The sequence below is a fragment of the Boleophthalmus pectinirostris genome, unplaced genomic scaffold, assembly GCF_026225935.1.
Source record: "Boleophthalmus pectinirostris isolate CB_2022bp ecotype Guang Dong unplaced genomic scaffold, ASM2622593v1 HiC_scaffold_76, whole genome shotgun sequence".
Classification (NCBI taxonomy): Eukaryota; Metazoa; Chordata; class Actinopteri; order Gobiiformes; family Gobiidae; genus Boleophthalmus; species Boleophthalmus pectinirostris.
Window position 1 is genome coordinate 1 of NW_026571500.1, and position 15,289 is coordinate 15,289.

A 15,289-nucleotide genomic window follows, 5' to 3' on the forward strand; every position below is an offset into this window, starting at 1 on the left:
TGTTGGCGTCTCTTCAGTCCCTTGGAGAAAACCAGGACTACACTCTGCTGCCACAGTCCCTGCACCAGGTCTGTGCACTGTGTGTGAATATTGTATCTATTAACTCATTTTTTGCGGATTTTTTCCCACAAAAATGCTATGCTATTTTGTTTATCTTTAAGTACCAATTAAAATCACAGACTGTATAAAGGAGTGGACTAAATGAGTGTGACGTCACCGATGGCGTTCAGCTCCAGTCAAATGAAGCTCACGATGCTTGCAGTTATAGAAGTGAATTTGAAGCCAGGTCCATCTCAGTATTATTTCAGGAATTTATTTATTTTATTTACAAACAAAAAAAAAAAAAAAAAAAAACAGGATCATGCAGAGCAGCATTTTAAAAGCAAAATGACAAGATGACAGCAGCAGTTACAGAAAGAGGGGTGACGATTTTACAATGTAAAGTCAATTGGAAACAAAGTCGATGGAGCTGGAAGCGCCCCCATGAACACTTCCTATTTGGAAGTTTGGGTCTAGTGGGTTAGCTATATACCCATTTATATATACAGTCTATGATTAAAACGATACAATATTAACTAGCATGCAATAAGCATATTCTTAGCTGTTAGTCCTCTGTTTCCCTGAGGGCCACATGAAGCAAGCTCTACTACAACTGAGCTATAAATAGATCATTTCTGTCTCGTGCTGCACAAAACCACAGTAACATCCATATAACAGCACTGTGCATCAGCTGTTTATAGCATACACTGCAAAAATCATTCATTTTAGAGTCCAAAAGAGAATCAAATCGTCCATTATCTTTGATAATGTTGTATAGACCTGTCACGATAATTACTATATCGACTTATTGGTCGATATTATGGTATATAATTATGGTATATAATTATAATAATACATTTTATTTATATAGTGCTTTTCTAAACACTTAAAGATGCTATACAAAGACTGATTATAAAAGCAGACATTAAAAGACATATATCAAATCTGGAACAATATATTTTTGAGCTCAATATTTATCGTTTACATTTTCTTTGCAATAATGGGAAGATTTTTCTTATTTTAGTCAATAATGCATTAAGATTTGAGCTGTAGACGGTAGAATAAATAATCTATGGCTAATTATTGTGTCATCCTGCTATTTATTTTTTGCAGCCCATGCCTTTTAATGATACTGAATATTTTTTAATAGTTTACTGGGATTGTCCTGCTTTGTGTCACTGGCATGAGGTATTTTCAGTATTATCGTTTATTGTTATATTTGTCTGTAGCAATAGATTGTGCTTCAAATTGTGTTATCATGACAGGCCTACTGATGTTAGTTTGCTGCTCGAATCTTCAGTATCTTTGCACCATCTTGTATCTTTTCATCTCATTGCACTAAATGTTACACTATTTTCCCCCTCAAAAAGCCAGATTAATTATTGTTTAAACTCTGTTAGAAACAGGATGTACAGTAGTATAGCAGAGGAAAGACTATTGTTGATAGTGCTGATAGTAATAGTTAAAGGTCCAGAGTAAACATAACAGACTCTTTAAGCCTTGTTAGAATGTTGTTACCTCTTCCTCCTAAAAACATACATGGAGTTGTGTTTTGTTTCATTCAGACATGTTTGAGTAATCCTTTATTCTGTCTGTTTACATCTCCAAAGCTCAAAATGCTCTGTTCCACCTTGTGATGTCATGAAGCAGTAGTTTTCAAGTTAACAGCTACCCTTTTTAATCCAACAAAGACAGTGAATTCCAGGGCTAAAATTCTCCAAATGATTCTAGTGAAAGCGTATGGGGCATTTTATGTCATGTCAAGTGTTACTACTTGACCTCACAAGGTGGAACAGAGTGTTTTCTGTTTGAAAAAAGATATGGTATGTTTTTTGCTGAGACATTATAACATAGATCAAAAAATAGCGTAATATGGACCCTTTAAAGCAGGGATGTGAAACAGACAGTTAATCCGCACATAAGCAGATCCATGTGACTCCACGTCTCACTGTCTCTCTGCCCCCTGGTTAGACTCATGTGATGTGGGCTGGAATCTGATGAATTTAAACAATGATAATATACATTTTGTTGGACAGGTCAAGTAAATTCAACCATTTTAAGTGCAATCAGCTGTAGTTTTCACTTTGCATGTTACTTGCTTTGAGAACTGTTGCAAATTTACAGAACAAATTAACTTGTTTTTGTAAATTGAAGGGATGAAAATAGAGAACAACAATAGATTGCCTATGTTTTGTTATTGCAATATAAGCAGCAGATTCAATATCTTTAAGCAGGAGTATCCAAACTATGGCTCAGGGGCCCAAAATAACAAATAATTTGATGTGATTAAAGCTTAAAATAAAATATACCCAGAGTTGTGTTTTGTTTCATTCACACATGTTTAACACAAAACCCTACATATTTAGGAGCTCTTCCCTCAAACAGAAAACACCCTGTTCCACCTTGTGATGTCATGTGGTAATAAAGTGCTCCACTGTGTTTTCAAACTCCATACACCTTCACTAGAATCATTTGGATTATTTCAGACCTGGTATTGCCAGTCTTTACTGAACTACAAGTAAAATGTAGCTTTTAACTTGAAAACTACCACTACATGATATCACAAGGTGGAACAGAGCATTTTGAGCTTTAGAGATGCGGACATATTACTAATAAAGGGTTACTCAAACATGTGTGAATGAGACAAAACACAACTCCACGTACGTTTTTGATGAGATAAAAACATTAAAACACTGCTTAATGCTCACACGGGTAAATTTCAAGACAAACAAAGAGCTTTCCTGTGCTCTGAAGTCTGTGTAATTGCTTATCTGTTATCTGCTTTCAGATCGCAGAGGCCTACTCTCTCCAGGAAGACTGTATCCTTTCAAATCCACACTAACATGGTCATTTAGTGTCTTCATATATCTTTTTGTGTATTTGACATTAGAGGTTCAAAAATACAATTAAGATAGTAGTGGTTGCAAATTACTTACTGCTGCTACTGAGACATGGGAAGGTAGTTTGTATAAGATCAGATTACAAAGGAAAGATGCAGTTGAATTTCACAACTAAGTCACATTTAAACCACTATCAGCTCTGTCTAAAGGTCAGAAAAAACACATGGAAACCTATGTCACTACTAACTATAGTGTTCTTTTGCCTTACTGTTTACAAGTTTAAATATATCAGAAATGCAGGTTGAGTTTTGCTAAAATTATTACTATACACATGCAGTAATTTTGTTTCTTTTACTATCAAAGTAGGCCCACATTTGGAAGACATTTGGGTATAGTTTTCATTGTCAGATCACTAACAGTCAGTGTCTGCAACAATGTCCATGCTGTAATGTTGTTCGTCTGATTTTATTTTTAGTAGTAACTAGTGTTGTCTGCTTTACATTTGGCTAAAGTACGCCTGCTAACCTGTTAAGTTTCACTGAGTGTTACCAGACAGGCTTCTTTTACTGCCCACTATTCTTCTTCTACAATTTTAGCACATAACTTTGTCCACCTGCAATGTGCAAAATGTAACAACCCAGAAAACAGAACTAAACATTTAAACGAGCAGCCTGTAGTACATATCTGTAGTACATATTCCCCTGTGGCTGGGCGGTGTCTGTTGTTTGTATCAAGCAGTGGGAGTTTCCTCTATTCTGTTTGGGCTGTCTCTATGGCAACGGCTCTGGGCTGGACCTGCTACGAACAGGGAAGTTTGTGTTCATGTTCAAGTCTCTCGGAGGACAATGGATAGTGGTACTTGGACTTCTGCTTGTGAATTTAAGTTATATATGTAGGGTTTTTAACATCTATAGGTTTATCACAAGCTTTACCTATTTATGTGTCCAGATATGAAGTTCACATATATAGAATAGCATGATACAAAACAATGCACTACAGCTTCACAAACCTGATTCGATGTGCAGTAGGCTCATAAACAAAATGCAAACTGATAATGAGTTCGGGAACAGACAAAAAAGGCAAGTCAGGTTTATTTGTATAGCACAGTTGGTACACAAAGTAATTCAAAGTGCTTTACGGAATAAGAAATACATTAAAATCATAATAAAAACAAATCAAAACATAAATAATCATAAAGATTAAAATTTAAAAAGAGAGACATAAATTAGAGAGAAGAGTGCAGAATGAAAACCTTTCAGTTATATGCACACGAAAAAACGAAAATGAAACTTATTAAATGTATTCATGCAACAAATATTGTATTTTCAAAACAATAAAAGGTAACATAGACATCTAAATAGCAATTAATTCCCACAGAAGTGTAAAATCCCTATTCTCTAAGCTTGCATGTGATCAGATTTGTCCTTAACTCTACTGTGTTCAGACCAGTTGGCCATTCAGTTTCTTGAGCTGGAAAAGCTATACCATGAACGACTCCTGTCCAACCTCACCGCCCTGCAAGAGAACTGGGGTACTGTATCCATATGACTGCTACACATAAAGGGTATTTTCCACACCCCAAATCCATAGCTGCTTGGGAGGAGTTCTTGGGAGGAATTTACTGTATCAGAGCCAAAGGAGGGTCCCAGTCCAGAGCGCCTCCAAAAACATAGGAATGCTTTTGGCTAAAATACAAGAAATAACTAATCTCATACCACCACAAAGTCCCGTTAAAAATGCACTGTGCAACGTTTTGGTTTGGGGTCCATCACTTGCTTGTTTCTATGGCTGTGTCATTGCTCTGCCTGGAATGTTCCACAGTATGACATTAAACAGCTCTTCTTAATTTAATCAGTTACATGTGGCTTTATAGCTCAGAAATATCCAGAAAAACAAGCAGTTTGACTGTTAGTGGGGTTGCCTCTCCACAGACCTGACCTGTACCTTGGTCTGGTTCGGACTCTGTGAAGACAGAAAAATTAAATACCATACTGTGAAACATTTGAAACATTACAAAGCAATAACATCTCCACAGAGAAAAGTATTCAACAAACCCTCCACTAGAAAAAATACACAGTGCACCTTTAAGAGACAAAGTATAGTTTAAACCATACAACATTTTAATGTTGATGCATACATTCACTGAACATAATTTTGAGGAAAACTATACAAAATATCCACAAAATTTTATAATGTTTGTACTAAATAATGTTTGATCATTGTTTTCTAGAGAGTCAACGGAAGGAGAAGAAGGGTGATGAGGGAGCATTGTCTTCAGATGGAGACGCTCACGTGGGCACTCTGAGCCAAATCTGCAGGAATCATCTCAGGTAATTCAATTAAATACAGAAAATACAACTTGTACTGGGAGGCTGTGGACCTATGATGAAAAACAATACAACTTAAAACAACAGGCTTAGTGAAACTAATTATATAAAAACTTAAAGTAACTTTTCTGGTGGAGGGTCCCTTGAATACTTTTCTCCATGGAAATAGTATTGCTTCGTCTTTCTATCTTCATGGATATATCTTCAAACCAGACAGAGTTACAGGTCAGATCTGTGGAGAGGCAACCCTACTCACAGTCACAATGTCTGTTTTTCTATGTATTTTTGAGCAGTAAAACCACCTGTAATTGAATAAATGTAAGGCAGATCTGTTTAATGTCATACTGTGGAACATTTCAGCAGTGACATCTCCATAGAAAAAAGCAGGTGACGGACCCCCAACCAAAAAGTTACATAGTGTACCTTTAAATACACTTAGTTACTTTATTTGTTTATTTGCTTTTTACAACAGTTATTTTAAATTTAAAATGTCTTCTCTCTTTGTGTTATGTACATTGATACTTTGCAGCTGATATCATCAACATTCCCTGGGGGTGTAAAGCTAACTGTAGGCACTGCTCTGTCTGAAGACTTAAATCTGAGCTTTATTTGAACATAATCTGACCATATAGAATGGACTTTGTTAGAACTACAGTAAGATGATTTATGCTGTTAAACAAGTCTCAAGTCAGTCCTCACATAAAATTACAGTCATAATCTAACTATGACTGATGTTTTTTAGTTAGTTTGCTTTTTTGTTGAAAATTAAATACTTAAACAGAGCCATGAACAACACGTATTGATTGCAGATTCCTTATTTATTTATTTTTTATCCATTTAGTATTTTTTCTTCAGCTTTTACTCACATTTGGCAGTGTTTGCGTTGTGTCACCATGAATATTCCACATATGCATGTAGAACCCAACCTTCCCCGACAGCATTATGTCACTGCAAAGTATCAATACACTCAATCATGGTTTTTTTTAAATTAGCGATTCAGGAAAGACAACTGGCCATTGACTATATATAAGGCAACTAACTATCTAACTATGTAACTAAAAGAAGCTCACCCCTGGCTACATACCTGATCCCTGTGTAGGCTATTGGTATGCTATTGTAGCATGCAGACAAGCATTAAAGCTACCATCTGTAATTAGATTGCCCAACCCATCTCTGTTGTATTCTTACTTATCACCACTAGATGGTATATACGTTACTTCTGTCTGATAGTGTGCTAGCTTTGGCCTAAATAAACTTGCAGATGGTAGCTTTAAAACTGTTAATATTTTAATATGTTGGCCCTACATGAACTCTTGTTTGTATTTTCTCTCTAACTTACCTTTTTTATTTCAATTTTGCACAGTCCATCATCATTATCCAGCGGTAACACTGAGCAGGTAAAAAGTTAAAACAGTACATAGATTTTAAGTTTTATAAAATGTTATATCAAAGTTTTTATTTGTGCAGAAGACACTGGCTTCAGTATTTAAAGACATCCAGAACAAGAATGATGTGCTGAAAACCTGCCAGGATGAAGGTAAAATCTCTTTTTTCAAGTTTACAGTTTAATTTCTTTATTACACAATTAAAGGTATTATTTCTTAGGTTTGATGTTTGAGTGAATTGTTATGATTTTTTGGTCCTTAGAAAACCAAAGTCTCATTCTTTTTCCTGCAAAATAACAGTATTGTTTATCTTTAATAGTTTTCTACCTGCCTCTGGGCCACATGCATCTACATTTCATTTCCTGGTTTCTTCCTGAAATATAAATGAAAGGTTTTCAGATTGGGCAAAGACTTGAAAATACTTCTGCAGGCATAGTTGGAGTTAATTTTAAAACATAAGATTCCAATGAATTGTGCAATGACATGACGCTGTGGAGTGGGTGTCCACATGTATATCTATGACAGAATTCAACCGTTACCTTAGTGATATATTTCGATTTAAACAGCAACATTTCAGGAGCCTTTGATCAACACAAGTGTTCATGGTCCCGTTTAGGTCCTTTATTTTCAGTAAAAAATGTGAGCGAGATTAGTGGCACAAATCAGTTCACCTTTTGTATTCTTATAAAAGTCAGTTCTTTATCGTCAGACTTTGTTCAAACAAAGCTCAGATTAAATTCTAATTTTAGTAATAGACCTTCAGAAAGAGAAGTACCATCTTCATATTTTAGAATCTGTAAAAACAAAAAAAACAAAAAAAAACATTTTTAGGACTCAACATGGCAACAATGCATTCATAGTTTCATGGTTTGTTCCTATAACATGAACTTCTTCCAGTGGACAGGCTGAAGTCCCAGCTGATGGAGGCCAAGGGCAGGGCTAAGTTCCCACGCTCGGACCCTGTAGATGGCGCTGTAGAGGAGGCGTTTGAGGAGGGGCAGGAGGTGGAGGAGGAGACCACCCCAGAGGAGGAGGATCTCAGGGTAGAGTGGCCCACGGGAGTACCCCAGGCCTCCGAGAAGGACCTCGCTAAGCTCTCCACCAAAGAAGGGGTATGCATGTCTATGAAGTGTCTATCTATCTACATTTTGTCCAGAGAAGTGCCAGAGTGCCAGTGTTTCCTTTGTCTTGGTCCTGGTTATTGTCTGGTTTAAGGTCTGGCCTTGGCTATTTTAAGTATAGTATGGCCTACAACAGTTAATCCTCAGTGGTATCTATGGGTTTCAGAAGGGTAGTGCTAGATAGTTGGTCAGGAGAGATGAAAGTTGTCATGTAGCCCCGGTAACATGTCAGCTTCTGTTGCTATGAACAAGCCTAAAATTATATATTATATACTATACACTTTATATTTAACTGTTTTATGTTTTATTTGATGGTGTAAGTTGAGATAAGACTAGTAGATGGCAAATACGTTTTTTATGTTACTCCTGCCCACAAAACATTTTCCTGACTCTAACCTTAACCATTTTCTTAACTCTAATCATAACCATAACTTGTTCCCTAACTTAAAAAAAATTGTTCCTAAACTTAATCACTTTAAATAACCAATCACAGCAAACATATTCCGCATCTTCTAGCATTAACCGTTTCAGAATGATTAATTTGTTGGACCGTTGCCATAACAATTAACTATTAAAAAACAAATATATAACTTTTTTTTACACATTACATATTTTAAATGGGAAAATGTTGTATTTAACAGAAAGCTGAAACTCGATGTGGACTTGGTTTGGCAATCATGACAATATCCATGGGTTTCTGAGTGATGAAAAAATAGTGCCATTGCCATAACAACTGGGACTAAACCTGGACTGTAACAGAACCAAATCAAGTCTGTATCAGGACTTAAAAAGCAGGATGCACCGTTAAGGCTCCTTTATGCTCCACTTCATGCTCTACATAAACAGATCTGTGCGTCCCAAGCGTAACTAGAAAAGCGCTCAGAGAGCGCAGACCTCCGCCAAGGACTACAGTCCCCCTCATATTAATTGTGTTTTCCATAAATATTTGTCTCGTATCTTTCAATTTGGAATATGAAAGAGGATCCAATTGTCCATCCCTGGGTCAAATTTCATGGGGTTTGGTCAATAATTAACCGAGATATTGAGAAACAACATTTTTGGCCCCATTTACCACAGTGTTAACTAAAATTTCAAAGTGATCCAGAATCCAGGATTTCTTCCGGATCACCCCCAAAATGAAATCAGTTCTTCCTTTTCACATTTCCAACAAATCCTGAAAATTTCATGAAAATCGGTCCATAACTTTTTGAGTTATGTTGCTAACAGACAAACAAACAAACAAATAAACAGACAAACGCCGGCAAAAACATAACCTCCTTGGCGGAGGTAATAACGTCACTGCATTTATACTTCCAAATGTTTCTAATGCAAAGGCTGTATTCTGTTGAATAACCACCAGAGGATGCTAAAAGTCAGTTAAAGAATTGACCAAAATGGATGAAACAGAGCAATGAATAAACAAAATCGGCAAACTCACGGCAGTTGTTAGATCATATTTGTTAGAAAAGAGTGAAGAAACATGAGGTGAGAGAAGCATTTATTTGTTTTGCAGCTGGTTTATATTCACATTTTTAAAAGCCTCCACTCCACACTGTTTAAGCTATCCATGTGCGTCTAGAAGGTAAAGCAAAAATGAGCCTCAACTTGACAACGTTGAGTCCAATGTGTAACTTTTATGGGAGATGGTCCGTCAAACGTTCTTTTCCATGGAGATGTGATTGTTTTGTCTAAAATGTTTCACAGTATGGTATTAAACCTTTCTATCTTCATGGAAACCAAACCAGACCAGGAAGCTCTGCTCACAGTCAGAATGCCTGTTTTTCTCTTTTATTTTTGAGCTATAAAACCACCTGAAATTTAATAAATGTAAGGTAGAGCTATTTTATGTCATACTGTGGAACATTCCTGGCAAAGCAATTCCATATCCATAGAACCAAGCAGGTGACAAAGCCCACACCAGAAAACTTACACAATGCACCTTTAAGTAGTGAATTTGCTGCGTGTTGGCTAGGGTCCCCTCACATCCTGGTATACCTCATCTTTCCTTCCTGTTCCATCTCCATTGTGTTTTGTTTCAATATGTCATCACCTTCACGCAGTCAAACTACTAACTTTTCCTACTTCTTTTAATCCTTTCTTGCTAAACCTTACAGGTGCATAACTTTTCTGGTCTGTCACTTGCTTGTCTCCATGGAGATGTTATTGCTTTGCCTGGAATGTTACACAGTATGGTCTTAAAGATCTGTTAAGTGTTTATTTCGTTACATTCGTTTTAATTGAAAACAATACCATAGAAACATGCATTTCTATTGTTACTGGGGTCACCTCTTCACAGATCTGACGTGTAACTTGGCCTGGTGATGTCTCCATGGAGATAAATAAGTTTAATGCCATACTGTTTGCACATTCCAGCTCAAAGCAATAACATCTAAAGCAGGTGGTGGACCCTTTATCAGTAAAGTTACGCAATGCACCTTTAAGAATCTGCAGAATGTTTAATCTGCAGTAAAGAAATCACATTATATTGATTTTGGTCCTCTGCATTAAAGTCCCAACAGACCTCTTTAACTCAAATCAAATAGTTATATGTGGAGATATTCGGTTACAAGGGCAGTTACAAGTTATACACTGTGGAGTGGATCAGTGAGGTTCTGTCAGCTTTGAAATTTGACATTTATTCATACAGATATGTTTTGTTTGTTTAAACACCAAAAAGTCAAGTATACATTTCACAAATCACTAGGCACGGTGTTTTTTTTGGCAAGGTATAGAACTCATGCACACTAGAGCTTCTGTGCAGTTAACAGAAAGAGTATAAAGTGTGAAAATGAAAAGCTCTGACCTGATTAAAATAAATGAACACAGCAGTGAATTTGTGTCATTTCTGCAGCTGTTAGTCTTATCTATGGACATTATGTATGGTCTGTAAAACTAAGAGAGGTCACTGGGCCAACTGCATGCTGATGTTACATTGTGCTTACTCTAATTAGATCTAGCTATTGATGTATATGATGTAGCAACCATTAGGGACGGGACAAGATCTTGTGCCACAAAATTACAAAAATGCCACAAAACTGTGTGCACATGAGATTTACATGGCCACCCTATCTAAATATTTCATAAACACAATTTTTCTGTTTTTGTGTACAGTTTGTCTGTTTGTTCTGTGAATAATGCGACCAAAATGTAAAAATGCAGGGCAAGCTCCTCACTTGGGGTTGCCAGATTCCAGTAACTGAAAAGCGGTTTGCAATAAACCCAAATGGCCTTTCTATGATAAGATGTGTCCTCATTATATTGGTCTTATAAAATAATAAACTAGAAAAGCACTCAGAGAGCGCAGACCTCCGCCAAGGACTACCCCCATTTTTTATATAAATTGCGATAAAATCAGTCTTCTGGATCAGATTCAGATCAGCCTTTGGAATATGAAAGAGGATCCCATTGTCCATCCCTGAGTCAAATTTCATGGGGTTTGATCAATAATAAACCACAATGTTAACTAAAATTTCAAAGTGATCCAGAATCCAGGATTTCTTCCGGATCACCCCCAAAATGAAATCAATCTTCCTTTTCACATTTCCAACAAATCCTGAAAATTTCATCAAAATCGGTCCATAACTTTTTGAGTTATGTTGCTAACAGACAAACAAATAAACAAACAAACAAACAGACAAACACCGGCAAAAACATAACCTCCTTGGCGGAGGCAATAATGGATCAGATTTATATACCGGCAGCACTTTTTGGACACTCACACACACACCGGTTTCATACTAGGCATTGTGGGTGAAGTGCTTTGCCTAAAGAACACAATGACCTGGAATTCCCAGCAGTCTCCCATCCAAGTACTAACTAGGCCTGGCCCTGTTTAGTTTCCGAGCTCTGACAAGATCAGTCTTTGACAAGCTGGTATGGCTTTCATTCATATTTTTTATCCTATAACAGACATATAATCCCATTTTACACCATTTGAAGTAGTCACATTTGTTCTTCCAAAGTCTGAGGTCTGGACAAAACCTCTTCAGGACTGGCTCACAACCTCAAACTTATTACTGAGTTTTGAAACTATTGCATGTTAATTTAGTTAGAATTTAGATATTACTGAACTTGAATTTGAAAAGATTATGCACTACCATGTTTCTTATATTCTGTTTTTAAATGTCAGAATTCGTCCCCTGATGGGCTGGTGTCCATCCTGAAGAGGAGGAGGGCATCTCTGGATGGGCTGCCTCCTCCCAGCAGCACTGCCACGAAACACAACACAAAACGCAAAGTCCGTTTCAGCGAGCCGGACGATGCCATGGACCACGGTATGAAATACAAACAAATTAAGTACAATGACTACACATTCTTGTTGGAAAACAACAAACACATGTAAAAATATCCAAAAGTCCATTTGACATTTTAGAACAGAGGAGTGGATTGTTTTTTGTTATTTTTTTTACCTTATTGGAAAGTAAGAGGGGACAAAAGGTGCATGTGATGTGCATGTACTTGTGGATAATAATATACACAGTTATTTACAGTGAAAGATTCTGTTGCTGTAATCAAGAAACTGAGTGGGAGTAGGTGTTAATAAGCAAATGCTTCAGCCTACTGTTTGGGGCTATGTATGCCTCTATGTACACCTGTAATGTAAAGTAAATGTAAGAAAAAAGCCCAAATAAACTAAACTAATGTGGTGACTATGGTGTTTTTAAACATGTGGTAATATTCCACTCTTCTAATGTTTCACTCTTTCCAGATGAAGTTGGAGGGGACTCCTGTCTTATTCTACTGTTTCTGTGTCTGGTGACTGTGGTGATCAGCCTGGGAGGAACTGCACTCTACTGCACCCTGGTGGACACATACTCTAACATCTGCATTGACTTCACTCAAAATGCGGACTTCTACTTTTCATATGTGCGGAGGTTTTTCCAAGGGCTTGGACTATTGCTGCCCTTCAGAACTTAACTGCTGATGAAAACTGATAATTTTCATTATTAAACCACTTGTGAAAAATCTGAAACAGTCACAGTAGCCTAATCTCCAGCAAGCCACTCCTGACCAAAGTCCTGGCAGGTTGGCCTTTTTAATTTATTGCAGTGTAAAACAATTTTATTAGTGGTGTGTGTCAAACTTTCTGGAAAAAAATCAAGATGGAAAATGCTTCTCAATTTCAACTGGCATACGTTTACCTACTTTATTATCCTGATTGTAATTTTTACACCGTGGCTTGGATCCTATCCTTTATAATAGAAAGAGACTATTTGATTTGACATTATTGCTGAAAGTTCAAAGTTTGTTTCTGATAAATATTGATCCTCCTCTGTAATGTTTTTTGTGGAAGTGTGTTTATATATCTACTCTCAGCTGCACTGATACACACACTAGTGTTTGCAAACTGGCTTTAGAAATGATTATGGTTAATGGATCAAACCAGTTATTCTATCTGCTTGATCTTAGAAGGAGAGTAACCAAGTAAGTGTACTGATACCTCAAAATACGCAGAGGTAAAATGTATTTGATTATTTTATTCCAGTATGGAGTAACTTAAACTTTGAGCCATGTTAACATGTAATCAAATAAAACAATACTAGAAAGGTTCTACAAATTCAGATAACAAATTTAAGATAACAAAATGTATTACTACATTGTTTTAATGGTTAAGGCAATGCATTGAAATATTCAACAGGGTAGCACAAGATACTATATCACTTAAATAAAAGTAAAATAAAACATGATTTGGTCATACTGAGCATAATTTATTTCAAAATGTAAATGTATGATTTTCTACTACTACTGTGCTCCATATAACACATATATAATTGATTCTACACCCTGCTGGTGATCAAACTTGAATTTTGAGACTTATTATTTTATAGTTTGTTACAGATGAATGAACACCCTTCTACAAGCTTCTATAAGCTACTACTAATAAATAACAATTATTGCTAATAGTTCCCAGGTTAATGGCAGACTGTGGCACTCACCCTGGAATCTACACTTATTCCACATTGTGCCATATGCATCCAGTCTCTGTAAAAATGTAATTGAATCTTAAACTGTGGTACACTGTCCTCTTCTGGTAGATCCCATTGGTAGATTTGAAGTCCACTGTGGTCAAACCATGATGGGAAACCAGAGATCTCAAAGGAGGGCTTTACTTGTTTTATATCTACTTTTACACTATGCTAGACAGTTTAGAGATGTGACAGCAATCAAAAACACAAGAGATTTTAGGTTTAACATTTATTTAAAGTTTCTGTAATTGTTACATGTTGTACTTATAACATGTTTATTGTTAAATGTAGCATGTTGCTGAATCATTAAGATGACATGTATGTTAAAACCACCACCCAGATATCTGATTAGGACTGATTAAACCAAAAGCTTTCTTTAAACTGAGACTTATTGTTGGTTGATAAAACACAGGCAACGCTGATAGCCGTCGTTTCCATCATTGATGTTTGTTTTAATCACATTGATCCCAGCACTCTGAAAACGGTGAATGGCATCATGATTGACAAGAAGCAGCATGCTTTTCACTGGGGGTCTGCCACTTTCTTTCTTGAACCACACGAAGACATTTTTCCCTGCTGAATCCTCGTTCAGGTTCACATCCACACAGGTGTACCCCTGCATCACGAGGTCGCTGCTCTTGTGGGAGATCTTCAGATCAGTGATTGCCTCCTTGGCATCAGTGGTGTGACAATACCACAGGAAGGTAGTGCTTCCCTTTGGCAGTGTATTGGTAGTTTCATCAATGCAGATCCAGCCTTTAAGGTAATGTTGCAAAGCTGGGCCAATGTAGTTGGTGGCAGCGACATCACAAATGTAGGTCGGCATCTCTCTTTCCATCCAGAGGTATCGCCAGCCTTTACAGCCCCGACTCAGATTGTGACCAACTCTCTCCATGCCGAGTTTCATCTTTAGTGCCTCATTATCAGCGTCGGTGGAGACCGAAAGACTGATGATGGGTATGTCATACTTAGTTTTGCCGACGAGGTACCAGAGGAAAACGTTTCCTCCAAGGTTTTTGTCAACCTTGTTGAACCCTGCATTGGTCAGGTTCTGCCGACATCCCATCTGTAAAGCTAACCTGCATCCTGGTGATGCCGGCGACATCAGGCAGCTTTCTGTACCAGATGTATACCTCACGTTGTGGACAACACTCTGAATGCAGATTCACATCAATTTTACTAAAGCCTTGGCTTTGCAGGTCTGCTTCCTCGGCGTCATTAAGAGACACTTGAATGTCGGTGATGTATTTGCCCATGTTTGCACAACTATGAGAAAGAAAATACAAATTAATTACACATTAACACTTAAATAAACAAAAAATAAATCTCTACTCACAAGTTCTGGAAGAACCTCAGGAGTTGGAAGTCAGAGTTGAATTCTGATGTGCCCTTCTTCATGTCTCTAGGGCTTATATAGGCATCAGAGAGGCCTGGCAATGTGCCCTTGGGTGGAACCCTAATAAATTGGGTTTTGTTAATTCACTTTTTGTTTTATGGTGACTCCATTTAATATTATATAACCTCACTCCTAGAGACAGGAGCTACGTTATGTGCAAAGTACTCTATTTTATAGCTTCAGGTTTTATTTAAAAATATACATTTCACACATGA

At 37.0% G+C, this 15,289-nt stretch overlaps 2 protein-coding genes across 2 annotated transcripts; one reads left to right on the top strand and one right to left on the bottom strand.

Annotated features, from left to right (window-relative positions):
• The first annotated feature begins 6 nt into the window (after positions 1–6).
• Positions 7–13,487, top strand: LOC110154565 (consortin-like). The gene is made up of 9 exons (XM_055165427.1): positions 7–68; positions 2,828–2,858; positions 4,324–4,410; positions 5,110–5,209; positions 6,570–6,603; positions 6,674–6,743; positions 7,489–7,703; positions 11,842–11,986; positions 12,421–13,487. Exons 7-9 carry the CDS (start codon positions 7,512–7,514, stop codon positions 12,627–12,629), a joined length of 546 nt encoding a protein of 181 aa, XP_055021402.1. The 5' UTR covers positions 7–68; positions 2,828–2,858; positions 4,324–4,410; positions 5,110–5,209; positions 6,570–6,603; positions 6,674–6,743; positions 7,489–7,511; the 3' UTR covers positions 12,630–13,487.
• A 418-nt stretch (positions 13,488–13,905) lies between these two features.
• On the bottom strand, positions 13,906–15,059 carry LOC129412251 (uncharacterized). Its single transcript, XM_055165426.1, has 2 exons — positions 15,015–15,059; positions 13,906–14,944 (listed from the first exon to the last, which is right to left on the bottom strand). Exon 2 carries the CDS (start codon positions 14,781–14,783, stop codon positions 14,067–14,069), a length of 717 nt encoding a protein of 238 aa, XP_055021401.1. The 5' UTR covers positions 14,784–14,944; positions 15,015–15,059; the 3' UTR covers positions 13,906–14,066.
• Positions 15,060–15,289: the final 230 nt, after the last annotated feature.

Bases quoted from the DNA above. Each gene is read 5' to 3' on its own strand.
- LOC110154565 (XM_055165427.1), top strand. From the start codon at position 7,512: ATGGAGGCCAAGGGCAGGGCTAAGTTCCCACGCTCGGACCCTGTAGAT. The intron at 7,704-11,841 runs GTATGCATGTCT...TTTAAATGTCAG, and splicing joins AGCTCTCCACCAAAGAAGGG to AATTCGTCCCCTGATGGGCT. The intron at 11,987-12,420 runs GTATGAAATACA...CACTCTTTCCAG, and splicing joins GGACGATGCCATGGACCACG to ATGAAGTTGGAGGGGACTCC.
- LOC129412251 (XM_055165426.1), bottom strand. From the start codon at position 14,783: ATGTCGCCGGCATCACCAGGATGCAGGTTAGCTTTACAGATGGGATGT.